At 42.7% G+C, this 20,255-nt stretch overlaps 2 protein-coding genes across 3 annotated transcripts; both read left to right on the top strand.

The window, feature by feature from the left end:
• Positions 1-22: 22 nt before the first annotated feature.
• On the top strand, positions 23-7,263 carry gpc2 (glypican 2; the record flags this gene model as incomplete). The annotated part of the gene is made up of 11 exons (XM_084469008.1): positions 23-101; positions 1,752-1,910; positions 2,547-2,681; positions 3,250-3,425; positions 3,730-3,810; positions 4,608-4,773; positions 5,236-5,366; positions 5,856-6,002; positions 6,217-6,353; positions 6,676-6,848; positions 6,992-7,263. Exons 2-11 carry the CDS (start codon positions 1,802-1,804, stop codon positions 7,261-7,263), a joined length of 1,527 nt encoding a protein of 508 aa, XP_084325134.1. The 5' UTR covers positions 23-101; positions 1,752-1,801.
• Positions 7,264-12,217: 4,954 nt separating this feature from the next.
• ldah (lipid droplet associated hydrolase) lies at positions 12,218-17,472 on the top strand. 2 transcript variants are annotated; one of them, XM_084469006.1, is made up of 7 exons: positions 12,218-12,242; positions 12,954-13,100; positions 14,016-14,150; positions 15,309-15,478; positions 16,092-16,332; positions 16,430-16,512; positions 16,768-17,472. In XM_084469006.1, the coding sequence occupies exons 2-7, from the start codon at positions 12,962-12,964 to the stop codon at positions 16,954-16,956; spliced, it is 957 nt and encodes a 318-aa protein (XP_084325132.1). In that variant the 5' UTR covers positions 12,218-12,242; positions 12,954-12,961; the 3' UTR covers positions 16,957-17,472. The 2 variants fall into 2 exon arrangements, with proteins under 2 accessions (XP_084325132.1, XP_084325133.1); XM_084469007.1 differs by lacking the exon at positions 12,218-12,242 and adding an exon at positions 12,280-12,315.
• Positions 17,473-20,255: the final 2,783 nt, after the last annotated feature.

Consider the following 20,255-nt stretch of genomic DNA (forward strand, 5'->3'; position numbering starts at 1 on the left):
GTCGCGGCCCGTGTCAGCGGGGAAGAGTTGCAGCGACACGCGGCAGGTGTATGCAGAGAAAGGCTACAGCACCAATACCGCTCCGCTGACTCAAATCTCCGGTAGGACAGTCTGTACATCTGTACAAGTAATTGTTTTGGATTTCATTCATTCATACTGTTGTCTGATATGTGTGCATGTAGATTCCCGGCTGAAAAAGGGCTAATGTGCAGAATGTAACCACTCAATTGGCATGTTACATAGGGGGAACAAATTGCCAACACCGGTGCAACAAAGAACCTCGCCCCTAATTAGGGGTGTGTTGGAGGCTGTACTGTGTGAGGTCCTACCCATTTGTTCTAGGTCCGCGGTAGTCGCGTTTTCTTTTTAAACAGTATGGGATGAACCGTTGATTTGTGTGGTCTCACCGTGGTTCATATACAAACACATAATTAGTAGTAACAGTATACATACTTACACAATACACTGTATTTGAATAGAAGAGCATGCCAATATGTTTCGTTTCGGATTTGGAGTCTAATATTGTCTGAAAGGTGTGACACACAAGACAGTGTCTAGGTTTTGGGGGTTGCATTAATGAGCATTGTGTTTATGGAAGTCTGTTCCAGGCGGAATCTAGTGATGCTTTACTTTGGTATTAGGGGGTGTACAATATTGATTGATTGTGTGTGTGTGTGTGTGTGTGTGTGTGTGTGTGTGTGTGTGTGTGTGTGTGTGTGTGTGATCTATGCTGAGTCTTGGCTCACTGTCCCGTGGGCCTGGGGAGCAGATGGCCAGGGAACGAGGGATGTGGAGAAGTAGTTCTGAAATGGAAATAGAGGGATAGAAAACCGCTAATAGCAACACACACACACACACACACAGACACACAGACACACACAGACACACAGACACACAGACACACACACACACACACACACAGAAAAAAAGCGGTATATTGAGAATCAGAGAGGGAGTATTTTTGGTTTAAGGTTTATTAAATATAATTTGCCCCAAAATTCCCCCCACCACTCATCTTAATTGCTGTCTGCATGTACCCCGCCTCTTGCTTGACTTTTGCATATCATTACTTTTGACATATCAAGGGCCCAACCCAAGTTGACAAAGAAAGACCGATTGAAAATGCATTATTCATGCAGGCAAATTCTAATTTTCGTCAAAGGTGATTATTTATTTACTTTTTTCTTCTTTTAATCACAGTAACATAGAAAATGAACATAGGGTACTGATGATGAACATCTTATTTAAGTCTATTACCATACTTACATACCATCATTATTAACCACACAATATCAACCACTAACCACCTCATCATGATGACATTTATCAAGGTATAAGATATATACATACAAGATATATATATATACAAGATATAAGGTGAACTATCAAGGTAAGATATAAGGTGAACTATCAAGGTAAGATATAAGGTGAACTATCAAGGTCAGATATAAGGTGAAATCAATCCCAGACGGGATTAATGGGAGAACTTTGGTTAATGACTGTGATTAATTGGTGGATGACTATGATTGGTTAATGACTTTGATTAATTGGTGAATGACTGTGATTGGTTAATGACTGTGATTAATTGGTGAATGACTGTGATTGGTTAATGACTGTGATTAATTGGTGAATGACTGTGATTGGTTAATGACTGTGATTAATTGGTTAATGACTGTGATCGGTTAACAGCAGTGCACTCCATTCCATCTGATGGGTTGTGGCTGATTGTTGCTCATTTCCTATTGGTCCAGGTGAGCACCTGCGGCTCTGTCCGCAGGACTACACCTGCTGTTCGAGTCAGATGGAGGAGACTCTGTCCCTGCAGAGTGAGAGAGACTACCTCAAAGCCATCGAAGACACCAGCCAGTTCCTCGCCACCACCTTCACCCAGAGACACCGCAAGTTTGACGGTGAGACGAGGCCCCAGCAAACAAGCTAATGGGCCGTATTTAACCTCTCACTCTCTCTCCATCCGTGGACAATCTGATCACAAATGGAGGCAGATTATTTTCTCATGCTTGGCTGAGTGGTACTTTGTTTGACTCCCAGCTGAAAGGTTCTGTTTGATCGTAATATCCAGTAGCATCACTGAGCAAGATCCCTAACTCTTCTTAAAGAGATTGATAATTGCTCATGAATGAAGCTGACAGGTGCTTTTAGTTCTTTGCTGATATTCAGCATAATTATGCTGATATTCAGCATAATTCTTCCCATAGCTCTGAATTATATTGTCATTTTTGTTTTGGTGTTCCACCTCTTTTCCTTTATGTAACTGAACTAATGAATCATTGAAGTAAACTGAGAAAGTAGGAGACTGCATGTGTCCTAAATAAAGACGTGACTAATACATTTAAATGTGAGTATATTAAGGTGGGATTTACAGATAGACAGGAGCTTATGTAACCATCACACTGGGCTTTTAAACCAGGCCGAGCGCAGCGCCTACACAGAACGAAACTGTCTTGTGAATGAGAGGTGTAGGGGCGTGGGTGGTTGCATCTGGAGCTAACATCTATAACCCTGCCTGTTTTTTTGTGTCTCTCAAGAGTTCTTCAAGGAGATCATAGACCTGTCGGAGAAGTCCATGAACCAGATGTTTACCAAGACGTACGGAAGACTGTTCACCCAGAACGTCCGTGTGTTCCAGGAACTGTTTTCAGAACTTCGCAAATACTATTCCGGTGGGTTGAGTTGTTTTGTTCTTTACATTGGAAACAGATCATGGTGTAGAATGGTAGATCCACAGCTCTACTCGATGTAATGGTTTGACTTTTTGCAGACAGAATTGAAGAAATAAAAGCTTGGGAATCTACAGATGCCATATGTCATACTCTATTTCACATCCCTGTTGCTTGTTTTGGCTCAACGGCAGCGACTTGGCACGCCCAGGCCCGGTCTGTGCATATAGCTTAGTCTACCATCTCATCGTTGTGGAAAGGCGCTTTCATCTGGGTGCAAGGTAGAAACCGTAGATGAGGATAACTTTGCTTATTAAGTATCGGACTACCAGTGGAGGAAACAGGAATCCTCATGATAACATGATAGCCGGAAAATTAATAATTAAATTAAAATCACCTCCAACAGCCTACTGATTAAAACACTTAAATGTTGTACATTTTGTTATATTATATGTAATTGCTTGAAAATCTGAGAACTGGATTGGATTGCATATATCATACTCACAAAATATAGCATATTCCAAATTCCCCATCTGGGGTCTCATCTTGTATTGAATGGTTTTGTCCACAGGGGGCAGCGTAAGCCTATCAGAGGTCCTGTCAGACTTCTGGTCCAGCCTGGTGGAGCTGGTGTTCTCCCTGGTCAACCCCCAGTACCAGTTCAACGACGACTACCTGGAGTGCGTCACCAAACACGCAGAGCAGCTGCAGCCGTTTGGTGACATGCCCCGCAAGCTACGCGTTCAAGTATGTACCTCGAAACCAATGATGAGAAGTGTTTGGCGCACAAAGGCACGGTAAACCTAGTCAAAACAAAACCAAGGACAAATGGAACCAAACTTCAAATCAAAACCTAACCGATCTGAATTTATTTTGTGTGGCTGTGTTGTTAAGGCAGCAAACTTTGATTTGAAAACACAAATTCATCCACTCTTGAAATTGAGTGAGTTTTGGTTTTGCTCTGAAAACCGAAACATGAACAAAACAAAAGAAAAAACAACAGTGCAGCTTTAAGTTGTTAATGAGTGTTCTTTCTTTGTGGAATTCCCAGGTCTCCAGAGCCTTCATCGCGGCCAGGGCCCTCTCTCAAGGCCTGGCCACCGGTCGCGACATCGTCAACAAAGCCACCAAGGTGACTGATCCTCCTCTTCCTCCTCCTCCTTCATCCTCCTCCTCCTCCGTCCTTCTCCTCCTCCTCCGTCCTCCTCCTCCTTCATCCTCTTCCTCCTCCTGCGTCCTCCTCTTCCTCCTCCTCTTCCTCCTCCTCCATCCTCCTCCTCCACCTGCGTCCTCCTCTTCCTCCTCCTCCTCCTCCTCCTCCGCTGCTGGTGCTCACATATTTTGTATCTTTGTGTCGTGGAAAAATTGATCGTAACTGTAATATCCAATTATATAAACCTTGAATGTATAATTACTCACAAACTTTTTTTTTACTTACTGAAAAGGAATTTGTATTCTCCTTGGACCTAGAGATACCTCACTTTCTTTCTCTCATTGAAAGCTGTTGAGATAGTTTGAATTTGCACTGTAGCCACGAGGTCTGATCTGAGGCCAATCGACTGACTTCTCTGTAGATTCCTTTAGCTGTCTTGCAGCCTTGCAGACATGTCCACTTGTCCACCCTGTAGTGGATTGCAATTTAACCTGGTCTCTCCTGCCATGGCTGACTTCAGCCGTGACCAATCCTAACCTCAACACGATGGTCCCTCCCCCTCACCTTTGTTTCCTACTGCACACAATGGGAAAGTTTCACTACAAGAATCATGTCCACCCATTGTCTCTCTCTTGTTTTGCTGCGAGTATCTTCCCATGATCATGCTCTAAAATTAAATCACATACTTTGCTCTCCGAAGTAAAAAAAAAAAGTTATTCTTCATCACTTTGCTATTGTCCACCCTGTTTTGATGTCGGTCATTGTGTGTTTTCTAGTTGAGCGCTGGTTCAGAGTGTGCGCGTGCCCTGATGCGGCAGTGGTACTGCCCGCTGTGCCGGGGCGTGCCCACGCTGCGGCCCTGCCACTCGCTGTGCCTCAACGTGATGAAGGGCTGCCTCGCCAACCAGGCCGACCTCGACACCGAGTGGAACAACTTTGTCGGTGGGCACGTGCGAGGGAGAGAGTGGGGGGACGCAACGTGCACGCTAGTTAGGATAAAGAGGCTGTCTATCTTGTGGGATCGGATAGATGTTTTATGTTTATATCGGTTTTATATTTTGGCATCAGTGTAGCTGCCGATTGGTGGGGACACGAAAGGTCACATGACATTCTTGATTTCATGAGGATGTGATTTAGTTATGGTCCAGAAAACACTGCATTGTTCCCTCATAACTTGTGATGAGCGTGATCACAAGTTTGTTATTGATCTCTCTCTCTCTCTACTTACCTACCTACCCATCTTACAGCAAGAGGCCTCACCCCCTACCAGGCTGCTCCTAATTGAAAAGCATTTTCAAATTGAGACTAAACAATGAGAGTAGTCGGCTACAAGGCCTAAACCGTTCAAGTAATGAGTGACCTTGGGTCGACTTCTCATGTTGCTCCCCATCTCCCTCCTGCCAGATGCCTTGTACCAGGTGTCTGAGAAGCTGGAGGGTCCGTTCAACATGGAGCTGGCCGCTGAGTCCATCTCTGTCAAGGTGTCGGAGGCCATCATGCACATGCAGGAGAACAGCGTCAGCATCTCCACCAAGGTGAGTCTCGCCGCTCCTCAGAGGAATGGCTGAAAGCAGGAGGTGGTGGGAGTTTAATCAGTGGTCAAGGGGAAAGGCTTTTGATGTTCTAGCTACTATCTCACCTAGAGAAGTTCTGATAGAATAGGATATAGAAAATATTTTTGATGTTACCTTGTCATGTATTGCAATTGCTATTGGGCAGAAACCATCTCCTTCTCCTTCCACCATTTTCTTTGCTGATTTACATTGAGGAAAACATTGAAAGCGATTATCAAAGACACATTTCAAAGAAATTGCAAATCCAAGAACTACACACATATATTCCATTCCGTTTTGTTGATGCAGCAATTTTTGTTAACTATTCAAAATGTAAAAACTTGAAATTAACTTTCTTCTATTTAAATGGAAAGGGAAAATAATTTGACATGCTTCAATGACACTGACAGTATTGGCCACTTCCATGCTAATGAGCTAACAATGCTAGCTCACTGACCACGCTGTGATCAGGTGTTCCAGGGCTGCGGGAGCCCCAGGCCTGCCCCGGCTCGAACCAAGCGCTCCCCCAAGGAGCCGGGTGGGAACCGGAAGCCCTTCCGCACGTACAGCCCAGAGGAGAAGCCCACAACTGCTGCCGGGACCAACCTGGACCGCCTGGTGAGAGGGGCCAGAGAAATATATACTATGTAAAGGAAAGGCGTGAGGGTGTACGGGTTTGCCTGTGGAAGTGGGGGTGGTTTTAAAGTTGACTCAACACTGTAGGGACGAATCGACTGAACGCCAGCTAGCATTCATCTCCACCGCATGCTCAAAGCGTAGAGACTCTTTGATCCAACGTGAGTCACAGCCAGCGTCCTCTCGCCCCCGTCAGGTGACTGAGCTGAAGGAGCGCCTGCGGCCCATGCGGGGCTTCTGGGTGTCTCTCCCACACACCATCTGCAACGACGACAAGATGGCGGCAGACGTCAGCAACGATGACCGCTGCTGGAATGGACAGACCCGGGGGAGGTGTGTGTGTGTGTGTGTGTGTGTGTGTGTGTGTGTGTGTGTGTGTGTGTGTGTGTGTGTGTGTGTGTGTGTGTGTGTGTGTGTGTGTGTGTGGGCAGAGGTATTGATGTGTGAGAAAGCGATGATAGGGGATTCATCAAAACCAATATATTAATATTATCAACCACCAACAACGTACAAGTGATCATGAAATAATGCAAATTATTCAGTTTGATCAATCTGTGTGAACGATGTACATTCATGTTTAATCCTATAGAAAGCATCTAGAAAGCAGCTTGAATCAAGTATTGAAGCCTTTGTTGTTTTGCCGTTTGCTGGCCAGGTACCTGCCAGAGGTGACGGGAGACGGGCTGGTGAGCCAGATCAACAACCCCGAGGTGGAGGTGGACATTGCCAGACCAGATGTCCGGACCAGACAGCTGATCGGTGAGCTCAGGGTGGCCGCCAACAAACTGAGGCACGCGCAGGCCGGACAGGACACAGACTTCATGGACAGTAAGGACTTTCTTATGATTAAAGATGACCAACTGAAATCATCATCATCATCAATCATCTTGTTATATTTAAACAAATAATGTGTTGATAGGATTACAGATAACTCGATGAACCTCTGTCTGTCGCTGTCCTCCGTATTGCAGGTGAGGAAGGCAGTGGCTCTGGGGGCGGAGACGGAGGTGAGAGGTACAATGATGATTGGCCAGGCTATAGGCCTCACTCCCCGCCTTACAACCAACCCCCTCGCAGCCCCTCCTCCATCCCTGCCAAAACCCCGCGTGTGCGAGAACGAAACGGCTCCAAGTGGAATAAGAACAATGGCCATGGAAGAGCGACATCCGGATCCTGCAGGCTCACCTTCTCCCCGCTCTCTCTGTTGTCTTTGATGGTCGCTGTCTCCCCCTTTTGGAGATAACAAGTTATTGCACCTTTGAACACATTGGTCAGGAGTCTGAATGGAATGATGATCTTTTGTCTTAAGCACATGTCTCTTGGAAATAATTTTGCCTATTGGTCACACCAGCAAACACGTGAAACTAATTGACTTTTGTAGGGGTAAGCAATAATTGTTAGCCAGCTAGTTCATAACACTAATAACTAATTACAATTTACCTGGTTATACAGTACCAGTATGTTTTTTCGTGATTGATGCCACATGTACGGATACTGCCAGCTATCTAATTTAATTTAATTTAAAAGATTACATTTGGTAAACTTTGAACTAAGCTGAGGAATTAAATCAGAAATGGAGGATGAAGAAGTGAGGAGTCAGCAAGATTATTTATGTCCACCATTTTAATAGTTGACATAAATTATTTGCAGATATAAATGATGAATATGGACAGACATAACTCAGACGTCATTTATACTAGGCTATATTCCATGTTGTCACCCTAAGGCAATATCCAAAGCAGCTTAATACTTCAGAAGTTATCTCAGCATTTTGAACTACAGTGGGTCATCTATTTAATTCTGTTCTGCTACATATGTAAATGTATTTTTTATTTATTTCGATTTTTGTGATTTGATTGTATTTATTTGCTCATATTTTTATTCTGCTCGGTTTCATGATCAAAGTGTTCTTAAAACTTCCTGAAAAAAGTGTGTGTGTGTGTGTGTGTGTGTGTGTGTCATACCACTGGTGTGTTCTGAAGAGATGAATGGCGTCACAGTGTGTTAGAACATTGAATTATTGGTTTTATATGGACTTTAACAGAATTGAAATTGAAAGTTAACATAGATAATGGTCCTTAATTATTCTATGCAGAATGCAACAAAACCACAAGATGATACCTGAAGCTGTTGGATTTAGATGTTTTCAGAATCGGCCAATAAAGACACAAAACAGCACAATGAGAATACAGATATTGGCAAGGACACTTTCTGTTAAACAGCAACTTAAGAAACGTTTATTTGTGAGGGGGAGGCGAACCGTTTGTTGTCAGCTCATTGTAATAGTGTTCAGCATTCAATTCCAAAAATGAGTAGTGGATTTAGTGTGTTTAATTCTACTAAATCAAATGGATTCATTCAACACACGAAGCAGGTGAATGAATTTAAGAAACATCAAGCTTTTTCTGTAATTGTGAACTTTGATATAATGTTAGAAATGAATTTTTATGTATGTTTTTATAACACCTGACTTTGGAAGGATTTTTATGTAATTCTGAAGGTTCCTGCGAAATGTATGAGGATGTCATTATTACCGTACTGTAAACTGTATTATTTTGCACAATCACATGAGAACCAGTATTCAAACAGCAATGGCACAATAACCCGAGATGCTTGTGACGATCAGACTTTGTTCGTGGCCTCTACATTGTTTTAGGTCCATAGTCCTTTAGATTACAGCCTGTAGCCTGCCGTCGATTCGCTCTTGTACCACATTCCATTATGGGGAATGAATAGCACAACTTTTTCGTGTTGTAAATGTTGTTTGGTATTAAAATGAGCTTTGGAGCTTCATTAAAGAAACATTAGGAAAAGTTTGTCAGTATTTATTTTTTTGTTCCGAGAAGTGATGGGCAAAAATAACCTAACGGACACATTACATTACGAATATAGTCAACTCTGGGCCCAAACCTAACGAACACAACACACCACACATTCAAGAGGGTCAAGATGACCCTCCAGCCCCCCTATCAGTCTGCGGAGAACACTCTGCCACAGCTAGATGGCGAGGACACACATATCACACAGAAAGACAACACAACCCGGAGGCTCAGGGACAAGAGAACCCTCGATAATCCACACAAAGTCTAACACACACACCTGGCTAGGAAAGATACTATAAGTTTCACATGCACCGGATCACGGGTGCTCTTCTGAAACAGAACTTCCACGGAGACGAAGCTCCAGACGACCTCAGCGCTGTTAGGGGACGTAGAATATTCGATCTCTCACGCTTTATGAATCAGTATTACCTTTGCTACTTTACTCAATAAATCCGAGGCCCTCATGCTGACAGACTTTATTACCTCTCCGTCTCATTTTATCTGGTCAAGTAACTAGACAGACTGTTTTTTCCCAACAGAAGATGGTTCATGTTGTTTTGTATATAAATCTTTAAGTCCTGCATACTGACATTAAGCTTCATTTTAAAACATATCACATTGTGTTAATGGAGAACCTTTTCACACACATCTCAGCTGTTTCTGGAGGAAGGCCGAGCTCCGTGAGTGACCAACGACGTGCGTCGCGACCTAGGTCGCATTGGTCGCTGTGTTGGTCTCTCGTCTGGCTGCTTTTGGTCGCTGTGGTCGTTAATCAGTTCATTTGCATGTTATTAACGTTTTTTTCGACAGTTGAAGTACCAGAAATCCATGATCTCTGGCGAAAGCTACCTATAGCTCTTTATTGCTAATATTATTTTAATATTTTTTTTATTTAAGTAGGCCTACAATTTAAAATGATGTAATCGTTGCTGTATCTGTATCAATAAAATCGATTAGTTGTAATTTGTGGCGTAGGCCTATTCAAATAATTTGTTTTGTTAAATGTCATTAAGACTAATAAGATACATTGTGTACAAAGTTCTCAGTTATAGAGTAATATAGTTTAATATAAGTGTAGAAGATGCCAACTAAATGACATAGAAATGCCCCAGTGGTTCAAACAGTGGGTAGTGACGCTACGTCAGCAATCAAGAGATTGCTAGTTCGAGTATCTCCTCAGCCAGATTTATTTTTGCTCTTTTAGTCAAACTTATTGACGCAATCGGCCTCTTTCATTTTAACATTTTAGTATGATAGTATGATAATTATACGACGTAATTAGTCAAGGGGCCAAAACTGATATTAAAACTTTGTCGGACACTTTTTGATACAAGCATACAACCTATCCACTATTAATATTAACTCCTTAACATGTGTTCTGGCCAGGTTGTCAGCTTAGAAAAGTTTTTTTGTCCATTTTAACACTATATTCTTAAAAGTGGTAAAATCGTCGTTTTGGGCAAATGTGCAATATAATCCAATTTATGTGCAAGCATGATCTTTAAAAAAGAATCAATAAATACGACAAGAGTATCATACCACAAGGGGCACTGTTGTGTCAGCACAGCTGTGATTTGGCCTGAGGCAGCAGATCAAGTGAAGATCACAGCAGGTGTCAACAAAAAAAACGTTAATAACATGGAAATTAACTGATTAACGACCGCCCAGAGACTTTGAGGGACCAAAAGCAGCCAGACGAACGACCAACACAGCGACCAATGCGACCAACACAGCGACCACTGCGACCTAGGTCGCAACACACGTCGTTGGTCGCTCACAGAGCTCGGCCCTGCTGGGATATTGTTCTCATCGCGTGCCGGCTGTCTTGTCACGCTATTAAAAACAAATAAACAGCTAATAAAAAACAAATAAATCCCAGCCAACAGTGTTATCTTGTTTATTTTTTGGAGTGTTCCCGTGTAGTATATACTAAAACAAGTTTTCACCCAGGCTCCATGAATATTGGAGCCTTCGGTGAATAATTGTTAAGTAGGCCTATGCACTGATTTCCTCTGGTGGTGGTTGCTGAAATTTCAAATAGTCCTTTTCTTAACATGAAAAGAATCACAACACCCACAACGACAAGGAAAACCGAGTTGAAACCAAGTATTTGACAAAGCAATTCAGAAACATGTGACAGAGTGTCCCTTTATCAGGGCCAGAGCCAGAGTAAATGTGTTAGTAGGGTTAGGGTTAGGGTTAGTAGGGTTAGGGTTAGGGTTAGGGTTAAGGGTTAGGGCTAGGGCTAGGGTTAGGGTTAGGGCTATGTACTAGGGTTAGGGTTAGGGTTAGGGCTATGTACTGTCTCCAAGTGTTCTTCAGCCTTTCCTTACGATGACCCCAAATGTTGCAGTTCTCTAAGATTATATATATATATATATATATATATATATAAGATAATACACTTGGATCTATCTCTGGCACTGGTAGAATCCATGGTGGCATAGCCAGTGAACTATAGGGGCCACCCCCTCCTCCCCAAACTCCATCCTCACCATCTCATCATTGGCTTTAAAAATGAAACACTCCCTTTTCACTCTTGCAACTCCCCACTCCCATGCACCTTCCAAAGCCAGCTTCCCCACATTCTCCCCTTGATGGCCCTTATTTACATATATACTGCATTGCCAGCTTAGATCTTCTGATACCCATGGGGTCTCCCCCATTTCTACAAGTAAGTCTGCGATTGGTGTGGAATGGAAGGCCCCACAGAAGGCCTTTGTAATGCCTTTGCCTGCACTACATCGAGTTTCTTGAGAATTGATTTTGTTGCCGTCCAGTAACACAAACACCCATAATCTATCCTCTGACCATTGCCCTGTAAATCCTTATCTGTGTATCTTGGCCAGCACCCCATAAACTTCCTGATAGCGGCCGCATGATATTTAGAACTTTTCCACACTTGCTCACAATACATGCTTTTTATAAGTCAATCCTTCATCACAAAATACTCCATTAATTAATTAATTTAAACTATTTTACTCTCTCTACTGCCTGCCCATACTTTAATAAACCCTTGACACTTAGTTTTCTTATTGTGAAATACAACATAGAAGAAGAAGTCTGTATGCACAATTCCTATCCCTCGCTGCTTTATCACCAGCCTGCCATGGCACACTAACTCTAGCTTTAGGGTTGTTCTTTAAATGGATGCACTCATATGCACTACTTAATACCATTGAACATGAACTATTGTTCCACTCATATATTGTTTACTCTCGGAGAGCCATCCCCTCTCTCGCCACAATTGACAGGCACTGAAAGTCCCACCCTCTCCCTCGCCAATCACCATCCGGTTTCTGGTTTGAGATGAGAACGCCTACTCTGGGTTGGAGTGGGAGGGACCTATCTAAACAACCAGGAAGCCTCTTCACAGGCTTCTTTATAGTCACATCCTGAGGTAGGCTAACGCTTTATATCTTTATAGTCACAACCTGAGGTAACGCTTTATATCTTTATAGTCACAACCTGAGGTAACGTATCTAATATCTACAAGCTTACAGGTAACGCTTTATATCTAATATCTACAAGCTGACAGGGTAACGCTTTATATCTAATATCTACAAGCTTACAGGTAACGCTTTATATCTAATATCTACAAGCTGACAGGTCAACTGTGCGTTTGGTACTTGGCTTTAGGAGTAATTTGAATTCCGACTGCTGCTTGATGACAAATGTAAAAGTCTTACCTATAATGGATATATTAATGTTACTGTTTGCTAGTATGAAATAAGTACTTGTTATAATAAGCTGTTAAGCGATTGTTATAATAAGCTGGACACATTTAAATCGATGTAACATTTGACAAACGTAAGTGAGTTTTATCTTTATTATCATCTCAACTAAATTATACTTTACCATGTTCTGTAATATTATTACACAACTGGACTGCTGTTGTTGAGTCTATTCTGACATCAGTCACGGAGCTTGCATTATGGTTTTTCAATCTTCTATCCCCCTATTAAACAATTGATTTACACAAATCCATGTAAATACTGGCTGGTTAATGAACTCTCATTTATGATAATACTGAGCTGAAAACATTGATAAGAAAATCATTGAGTGAGGAATGTTTCATAATTAGCCACTTACAATCTCTTGTGTTTGATAGGGTGGAAGATGGACTCCACTGTGTCAGAGACGCGCGGCCTATCACAGACTCACTTCATCTATTGCTGTGGTGCCGTCACAGAGGTTCTCAAGTTTGGCCCGGCTCACCTGAATCATGAACACAAGGTTCTGTTTCTGGTCATCCCTGGTTAGTTAACTCTTATTGTTACATAATGTATTTATTGTCCCGTTAATGTATTTCAGCATAATTTATTAATTATGTTTGTTGTCACTTTTTAAAAAACCTAGTTTATGGCGAATGTCAAGAATCCCAGAATGGAAGTCGCGAATGTCAAGAATGGGAAAAACTATTCAAATGAGGTGGGTGGGTAGGTCTGTCACATGATGCAGTCTAGTAATTCCCATTGGTTGATCGTTATTGAAGTGCATTTTTTTTTTAATTTAAACTGTATAATTGCATTCTATAGTAGAACAATGATAGACAACTGTCTGAGTCATTAAGACGCATATCACACAATTAACATGGAAGCTGAGTTGTCAGAAGAAGCTGGTCCTGAATGTGACTTGCTGTTACTTGCTGTTTCTACAGGTGTATTTATTTATTTATTTATCATAGTAATGCCTGTTTGCTCTTAACTGAACTGTATGTAAGCGTTAACAACCCCATCTGGGGCCAAGTGGACACCATGCCTTACCGTAACCTCATGGTTTGAGATTCATCATCTTGGTTTCACTAGTGAAGCCTTATTGTCTTAAATGTGTCCTGATCAACCAATGGGAATTAGTAGACTTCATCAAACTGACCAGCGTATTTGCATAATTACATATTTTTGACATTCGGAATTCTTGTTATTCCCCATTCTTGACTTTCCAGATTCCCTTTGGCCAAGAAGTAGGCTACAGAAGAAAAAAAATGTGGGAATGCATGCATGCATGGGGCAATATATAAACAAAAACAAAATACACACACACATATATATATATATATATATATACCCTGTTTTGCTGTAAATCATTTCTGTCATACATGCTCTACAACCTGCAGTTTTTAAAGTGCAAAGGTCAGACTTTCAGGAATGTTGTCCACCTCTAACTCCTCAAGGTAACCCTGGAGTCGTGGGTTTCTACAAGACCTTCATGCAGACTCTTCATGCTTCTTTTGGCTATCGACATCCAGTGTGGGCTGTGAGCCATGCTGGCCACTGCCGTCCTCCGGTCTCCATGGACATGGTTGAAGGTAAGGGACCACACATAGTTTTATCCTTGTTCAGAGTATGCATATATGTGCCAGTGGAGTGTGAAATAAGCTCTTTACATCTGTGAAGGTTTACAGCTTGTATACAAATTAGGCCGGGGCAAATTAACACGTTAATTACGCGCTAACCCAATCAGATTTTAACGCCATTAAAACAAATTAAATTAAAACTTTTTTTTTTCACTTTGATTTTGAAAGGTTTTGCCCACAGAATGTCAACATTCATATCAGAAAAAAAAATAGTTTTTAGTTCCACTTACTTTACATTCAATTACACTTGCAGGAAGTGACTGCCTGATTACAATTCCCAAATCTTTGGTGCTGCTTATTTGAATTTAACTACACTTAGTAGTAACTGTTGGTTTACGATTGTACTAATTAACTGCCTGTTTACAATTCCAAAATCGAGTCGAGTTCTGTAAGTTTCATATTCAACCCACACTGAGTGATTCAATAAAACTCCTTCAAGATCACTGGGTCCAGTTTTTGCTTGTTAAGTACATTTGGTATGAATGATGTGTTATTAATGTGTTATTCCTCGTGATGATCTAATTTAACTTCAATTGGAGTGGATTTAAAATAGACTACTATGAGATTAACGCCATTACAACTTTTAATCGTTGCCCAGCCCTAATACAAATGTTTATTTGGTCATCTAAATGGATCACTCCTCCTAGGGGGCTGTCTCACTCCTCCTGCCTCACTCCTCCTAGGGGGCTGCCTCACTCCTCCTAGGGGGCTTTCTCACTCCTCCTGCCTCACTCCTCCTAGGGGACTGTCTCACTCCTCCTGCCTCACTCCTCCTAGGGGGCTTTCTCACTCCTCCTGCCTCACTCCTCCTAGGGGGCTGTCTCACTCCTCCTAGGGGTAAGGGGGAGTGAGGACGCAGGGCGGTGCTGGTGAAGGATGGTTTTTTGTAATGTTTGCAGACAATGCTACATGACGATGGTGCGCTCCCTCTCAGTGTGTTATGGTGGCTGGTTAGGGTCAGGGCTGGTTAGGTGGCTGGTTTGACCTGTGCACAGCCTCACCCAGCCCCGAGTCCACTCAATCTGACTCTGGCCAGGTGAGGCTGCATGAACCAGCCATCATCCACACACACTCCACAATGTTATTCTTGCTTTTGTTCTCTTTTTGTAGATGCCTCTTTCATCGAAGAGGGCGACATATTCGGGATCAATGGACAGATTGAGCACAAACTGGCCTTCCTAAGAAAGCATGTTCCCAAGGAAACGCGCCTGGTTCTGCTCGGTCACTCCATCGGCTGCTATATCATTCTGGATATGATGAAGAGAAATCCTGAGCTCCAGGTTAGTTGAAATTCTGCCATAGAATCACCACATGAATCACCACAGTTTTCACTTCTCGTTCTTCACATTGCAGGAGTGTACAGGTTATAAAAGCCTTCTTGCAATAGCATGCATGCACAAATTAAAATGGGCACCTGAACATAATTTAGTTCATTGTAACATTGGTATAAAGGAGTATTTATATTAGTGCTGCATTAATTGTTTGGCAAATTTAACCGTTAATCTGTTAATCGCAATGAATAATCGTAATACCAATATCTTACAAAATAATCACAATCATTATTTTCGCCAAAATGGACGAAAATAACACTAATATTTCTATCCTAAGTTTTTCAATCAGCCTAGTGCCAATCAGCACAAAGCAACTCTGTGATGGTCAATTCCATCCCCCACAAGTTGATGATTCCATGTAATACATTCCACACTTTAAACTGCATCAGTCCAACTCCAGAGATCAGTCTTTCCATTTCATTAAAAGGGTCTTAGAAGGTAGTGATTATGATGGGTTTTATCCCCCTGGATATAACCATGGAGGATAAAAAAAGTGTTGCATAGCTGTAGAATGTGGAATACATGATCTTTCTAGATAATAACCTTGATCTCCTTCTCCCAGGTCCTGAAGGCTGTCCTGCTCTTCCCCACCATCGAGCGCATGGCCCAGACCCCCCAGGGCCGTATCATGACCCCTGCTCTGTGCCACATGCGCTACATGGCCTACCTGCCACTTTTCCTGCTCTCGCTGCTGCCTGAAAGGCTCAAGACCGCCCTGGTGCAGCTGGCATTTTGCCGCATTCAATCCCTGGACAGTACTGTGGTGGCTCCCACAGTTGAACTGCTTAGCGGAGACTGTGCAGGTTGGTTTTATTAAAAGGAAATTCAAAACCCAGGTAAAGGCTGAAAAATAAAAAGATGTGTTTTTATTTCTCTAGTAATCTATTTTGTCTTTTTCAGCCAATGCTATGTACATGGGTGGTCAGGAAATGAAAGGTGTTTTGGAAAGAGATAACTTGACGATTAAAAATAATTTGAAAAAGGTAAGGGAACCCATTATTTCAGATTGTATGCCTGTGCCAATTTATTTAATTGAAAAACCTGAGTTTAGGGCTAGGTATAAAGGTGCATTATTCAGTATACAATTAGTATACTACTAATTGTGGTGGTCATTCCCCATGCAAGTGTTTTACTGGTATCTTAAGAACAATTGTAGTAATGTAAATAGTGTAGTATTCCTACTTGTGGGACACTGTATGTTACTGATATAATATTAGTAACCATTTCTCCCTTTTCAGCTTGTATTTTACTACGGAGCGGAGGACCACTGGTGTCCTGTCCAGTATTATCATGAGATCAAAAAAGACTTTCCCAGTGGAGACATAAGACTTTGCAGAAATGGCTTCCGCCACGCCTTCGTACTGGACACGGGAAAGGACGTTGCAGGGATGGTTATTGAATGGCTATCCAATGATTTGAGGACATAAGTTGGTTCTTGATGACTCCATGTACCGATCCACTAGGAAAAGCAAACTTCGATGGCATCAATGACTAACTAACTAATGACTAACTAACTCGCCTTAATAGGTTGTTATTTCTAGACTGTGCGGGTAAAAACCAAAAGGAGATTCTAGGACTTGTAAAGCAAGAAGTTTGAGGACTTGAGAGGAGAGTGTTGTTTAAATGCAGTGGTGTATGAATTAATTTATTAAGTTAAGAGAGTTGTAAAGAGAGAGTAGAAGAAAGAACCAAAAAACAAGTGAATCAGTGAAGGAGTGGCTGATGGATGGCAATACCATTCATCAGGACTATGATGATTATGGTAATGTGATAAACCTTGATAGACTGGACTGCCTAAAGAATACTGCCACCAACATTATTACACCAGTCAGCTCCAGCCTTAAGGCAGAGTAACACATTCATTGATTTGGATAGAATACTCTATTTAGCAGTTTTTTATTGTTACTTATTGTACAGTTAAACAGTAAATTGTAAAAACACTAGTTGTCATTGGACTGTCGCACTTTGTATGTACCACCTTGGAAAAAACCTCAATGTCTCATTTGAATATCTCGGGTGTGTGCTCTCCTTAGATGAGATGTCCATAACTCCAGGTGTGGAGCTCCATATGGGAATGGGGGCTATTTGGCAATGTCACACTGCCTGACCACAAAGGGCATGCAACGCATGCACTGGTGTTTATGCTGGCTGGAGCTACAAAACGGTGGAAACAAGTCGTGGCTTACCATTATAGAGGCAATTCCACCAATTCCACCAGCGGCACTAACCCCAATTCCACCAGCATCTGTTGGGCTTCATGTGCTTAACATCACCACAGACATGGTGAGCCCCAATAGAGCAATGTGGAAGTCCTTTGGGGTGACCTTTGACAAGCCATGGATCCATGTTGAGCCAAACCAGCGCCTCCATTTCATGCCTGACGTTCCTCATCTCGTCAAGAACTTGAAGAGTGCCATTACCCGGGGTCATCATCACCATACCACAGGATGTGGTGGAAAAGGAGCAGCTGGCATCCATTTAAGCAGGGGTGGGGAACGTATGGCCTGCCAAAGCCTTTTGTCGGGCCAGCGGATGAAATTTAATTTTTTTAAATGAAAATTTTTTATTGAATAAAATGTTAACAAAGCATATAGCCTAGCCTGGGGTAGCCTAAACAAGTCAGTGTAATTTCTAAATCTAACCATTGATGGCTAGCATGGCATCCGTCAAGAAACAAAAGGTTGATAATGAATGTTGTGTGTGTAAGTTATGTGGTAAGTGAGTTATTTTTATAGGCGTCCTGAAACAAGTTACAAAAAATGATAAGGCCCTTGATGTCAAAAAGGTTCCCCAACCCTGCCTTAAAGGATCTGGTGTCCTTCCAAGAGGGCATGGCACTTAAGCAGGCACCCAATCTGTCCAGAGGTGTCCTGGAGCCTAGCCATTTCGAGAAGATGAAGGTGAGTTCAGCAATGCATGTATTCAGCAAGTCAACAAGTGCTGCCCTGAGGTACATGGTGGGTTGAGGTGCTGCCCTGAGGTACATGGTGGGTTGAGGTACTCCGGTAACGATGGGACCGGAGCCCAGGAGACGATGGACCGGAGCCCAGGTAACAATGGGACCGGAGCCCAGGTAACAATGGGACCGGAGCCCAGGTGACGATGGACCGGAGCCCAGGTAACAATGGGACCGGAGCCCAGGTAACAATGGGACCGGAGCCCAGGTAACAATGGGACCGGAGCCCAGGTGACGATGGACCGGAGCCCAGGTAACAATGGGACCGGAGCCCAGGTGACGACTCCCTTACCCTAACTCTTAACCTCTCCCTTCCTCTAACCCTAACCTCTCCCTTCCTTTAACCCTTAAACTCTCCCTTCCTCTAACCCTAACCTCTCCCTTCCTCTAACCCTTAACCTCTCCCTAAAGGCTGCCCCACACTACACGATTTTTTAATCTTATGCGATTTTTGAGTCGGGAGTACACCACACACATAACGAGAATCGCAGCCGATTTGTTGCTCTCCGATCCTACATAAGATTAGAACACAAGACGGAACACCACACAGGTGTTATCCGATTCTCGGCCGTGTAGGCTACGTCATCCAGCACGAGACAAGAGATCGAGAGACAAGAGATTGTAGATCTAGAGCAGCGGTTCCCAAACTTTTTTTCCTGCGCACCCCCTTTACGTCCCAACCGGGTTGGCGCACCCCCAATCCCCACTTCAAAAAGGAAAAAAAACGCAACAAAGCTTTGTTTTCATCGCCATATAAAGACTCATGTTTAATCATGCGCAAATAACCAGAACACGCATGACAATAACAACATCAACAAATATCCAACAAATAGGACAGCCAAGGGACACGACTGACGTGTGCAAGATCTGCTCATGTGTGATCCGCGCAATAGACGGGCAGACGACCGATCTACATGACCACAAGTGGAGCCTCGCAGAAGTTAATAGAAATGATGATAAACAAAATATCACAGAGCATAGAGCAGGATTGTGAATGTTTACAATGTCTCATGTCAATTTACAATCTGCAAAATGTGTGTGTTGACCGACTTAGGCTACTTTTTTTAGTTAGGATATTGATGCCGCGCGCCTCCTATTTGCAACGGAATTTGTTTAAGATATAAAACCATTTAATTTAACACACGCACTAAAACAGATTTGTTTTTAAATAAATATTTGGAAACGAAAATTGAAAAGTGAGGCGCCGGGGGAGGGGGCATCACGATGGTGACTCTCCATCGTGATGTGATGGCATTATGGAGCACCCTCGGGTCAGCGTGTGTGTGTTTTGCGCGTGTGTTTGTGTGTGCGTGCGTCGCTATTATGTTGACTACACACTCAACATGCCGAAAATATCTTAATAACATGTTGGATAACCCAGATTTTGAGATCGGGTGGTCTTAAGTTTATGAGATTCTATCTTAGAACACTACGGCAGACAGGATAATCTTGGCCGATTTTCGTCCCGATTCGGATGCCATGGGAACGCCACCCCGATTCTCGTAAGGGGCAAATCGGCCACGATATCGGGACATTTATCGTGTAGTGTGGGGTCAGCTTAAAGGCTGCCCCACACTACACGATTTTTTTTATCTTATGCGATTTTTGAGTCGGAGTACACCCCACACTTAACGAGAATCGCAGCCGATTTTTGCTCTCCGATCCGACATAAGATTAGAACACAAGACGGAACACCCCACACTACAGGATAATCTTATCCGATTCTCGGCCGTGTAGGCTACGTCATCCAGCACGAGACAAGAGATCGAG

Source organism: Micromesistius poutassou (assembly GCF_964030765.1).
Source record: "Micromesistius poutassou genome assembly, chromosome: 6".
NCBI lineage: Eukaryota > Metazoa > Chordata > Actinopteri > Gadiformes > Gadidae > Micromesistius > Micromesistius poutassou.